At 39.1% G+C, this 2,516-nt stretch overlaps 1 protein-coding gene across 6 annotated transcripts in view; it reads left to right on the top strand.

The window, feature by feature from the left end:
• Window positions 1-1,726, top strand: part of LOC113747649 (galactose-specific lectin nattectin-like) — a 10,978-nt gene extending 9,252 nt beyond the window's left edge. For 4 of the 6 annotated variants that reach the window (XM_027288145.1, XM_027288132.1, XM_027288126.1 and 1 more), the window contains one exon: window positions 1,315-1,726. In XM_027288145.1, coding sequence (XP_027143946.1) covers window positions 1,315-1,382 — 68 coding nt within the window. In that variant the 3' untranslated portion in view covers window positions 1,383-1,726. Of the gene's footprint in view, window positions 1-408; window positions 504-1,314 lie in introns of those variants that run through there. The other 2 variants (XM_027288151.1, XM_027288150.1) reach the window with 1 other exon arrangement.
• The last annotated feature ends 790 nt before the right edge of the window (window positions 1,727-2,516 follow it).

Here is a 2,516-nt window from a genome sequence, read left to right as displayed (position 1 = left end):
ACAGCATGGTTTGTGTTGTTAAAAACAGTGATCAGAACTATCTTACACTACTCTTTTTTCCATTTTTCGGAACAGTTCAGTATTTGGAGAAAATTTTGTTTAACACTTATGGCATTTTTTTTACTCATGTGTATACTTTCTCTCAAGTACATGACAAAGTGTGATGTGCTTTTAAAAATCTGTGGAAAAGATTCACTCACTTGAACTGTCATCGCTCTTCATCTGAAGAAAAAAAGGTTTTAACAAACCAGTAAGTGACGTAATGATGAAGTTTTATTTTTACGTGCACTGTGTGCATTTTTGTAACATACCTTCTTGACCGGTGCTTCTGTTGTTCTTTTGTTTGTTCTATTTTCCGTATCCACCGTCACTAATGTGTCTAATTGTCTATATGTATTTCAATGGTAGACGAAGAGACTGAATCAGAAGATGAAGAGGGGGAAGAGGCAGAATCCACAGAGGGAGAAAGTGAGTACACTTTTTACTAAAGGGCATTATATTTATTTTATTATGCCCTTTTGTATGACATATAAATATTTTGTACAGAAAGAGACATACTCTATATCTCTTTAGACTTAACATACCCCTCACATCTTTATTTGTATTTAGAAAAACATTATGTTGCCAAGAGATCTACATGCCCTGGTGGTTGGCGTCTGGACAGAAAAATCTATTACCGCTACTTTGGATACAGTATGACTTGGGCTCAGGCTGAGGTAATCAAGATGATTAGAAAACAAAATGCTGTTTAATTTAGTTGCATTGATTTCAACAGTGCACAAATCATTTGCAGAAATAATTTCTGACTTGGCTTGCTCATATTACTCAGGTGATGTTTGTGTTCTTGACAACTCCTCTCTGTCTGTCTGTTATCTACATTGTAGGCATTCTGTAGGGCCATAGGTGGAACCCTAGCATCTGTGCACAACAGCCATGAAAATCATCTGATCCGTGTTGTGGCAGGCACCAGACCAGCATGGATCGGATTCTCTGATGCACAGCAGGTACATTAGATAAAGTCTGATGGGTTTTTATTAAATGTGTTTTGGATTTCTTGTATTCAATATTCTATACTGTTCTGTCTTCCAGGAACGTTACTGGTTCTGGAGTGATGCTACACGTTACAACTATCGGAAGTGGTGTCGCGGACAGCCTGATAACGCAGGACGCAAACAACACTGTGCATTTCATACAGGTAAATGACAAGTGTTTTTTTTTTACCTTAAGCTTTTAATATAAAAATACAGTACAGTACAGTGTCCGGTTTTGATTTGTGTCATGGTGATTGACTCATGTTTCTTTTGGTACTCACAGGTACCTGTTGGGATGACGTGTCTTGTTCATCCCGTCTGCCATTTGTCTGTACACGGAGACGTCGTTGATTCCAGGACCGTCACGGAGGCATGAAGTAGCTGTCAAAAGCACAAACATTGGAGGATGTGCGTTTGTGTTTTTGTGCACACTCATCTGTCTTTGTGTCATCAGTCTCAAACATAACCCGAAGGCTTTATATCTCAAATCAAATCTGTATTTCTTTGCTACTGCTGTAACGCTACTTAAGGAAGGAAGCGACCAGTGACATAAACAGGGGCTGCTTCTTCGGCCTTGTGCTGAGGAGCAGATTGAACGGTAATGAAAGGAACGCTTTTTGCATAACTTTATCCAGCAGTAATCTGTCTTTCTTGTATCATGCATGATTAATCAATAAAACGCTTCAGCATCAAAACAAGCTTGTTTGTGAGTTTGTGCACTGCCCTAATTGGTTTAAATCCTGTATCTCAAAGAGTTCCAGAGTACGATTAAACAAGACTGACCACCACAGCCAAGGATATGACTATTACACAACTTTTTTGTGGCTTTCTGGTCATTTACATGAAGAATATGAGATATTTTGAAATGTACAACTCAGATTTTTACAGCAGGGTCCCCAACTTTTTCATGGTTTGATGTTAGATGACATGCACTGTAATTTGATTTATTTTTTATACTGTATATAAGTCTAAGCATCAACTTGTGAAGCTCTATGAAATAGATATTTATTGACCATCAGCTCAAAGCATTGTCAAATTCTCAAATGTCTGAGGTATGTCAGAAATGCAGCCATAGATTCCTGATTTAGGGTCCTGCCAAAAAATACTAAGTGTCACCCGTTCTACAGTTCTTATGAGTACAACATAATGGAATAGATAACAGATTTAAGAATAAATGAGACGCCAGTGCAGGAGATTGCCCGAAGCTGTGTCTGTAGTCACTATGAGGCCATCCTCCCAAGAACATCAGGAAATGCCAAAATTATTTGTTTGTTTCTGTTGTCATGTCCTGGGTCAGGGGAAACTCAGACATAGCCATGCTGTGTGACTCACACATGTACAACAACACAACCATTTGCTGACTCATTGCTGGAAGTGGTAAAGTCAACGGAGGGGAGACTGCTGTCATCCAATGGTCCAACCCATGCAATCCCCTGAAATGCACCAATCACAGGCCCCACCTATTTCATCACCACTACGTAGACA

Source organism: Larimichthys crocea, chromosome XIV (assembly GCF_000972845.2).
Source record: "Larimichthys crocea isolate SSNF chromosome XIV, L_crocea_2.0, whole genome shotgun sequence".
Taxonomy (NCBI): Eukaryota; Metazoa; Chordata; class Actinopteri; family Sciaenidae; genus Larimichthys; species Larimichthys crocea.
This window is presented reverse-complemented; position numbering and strand designations above follow the sequence as displayed.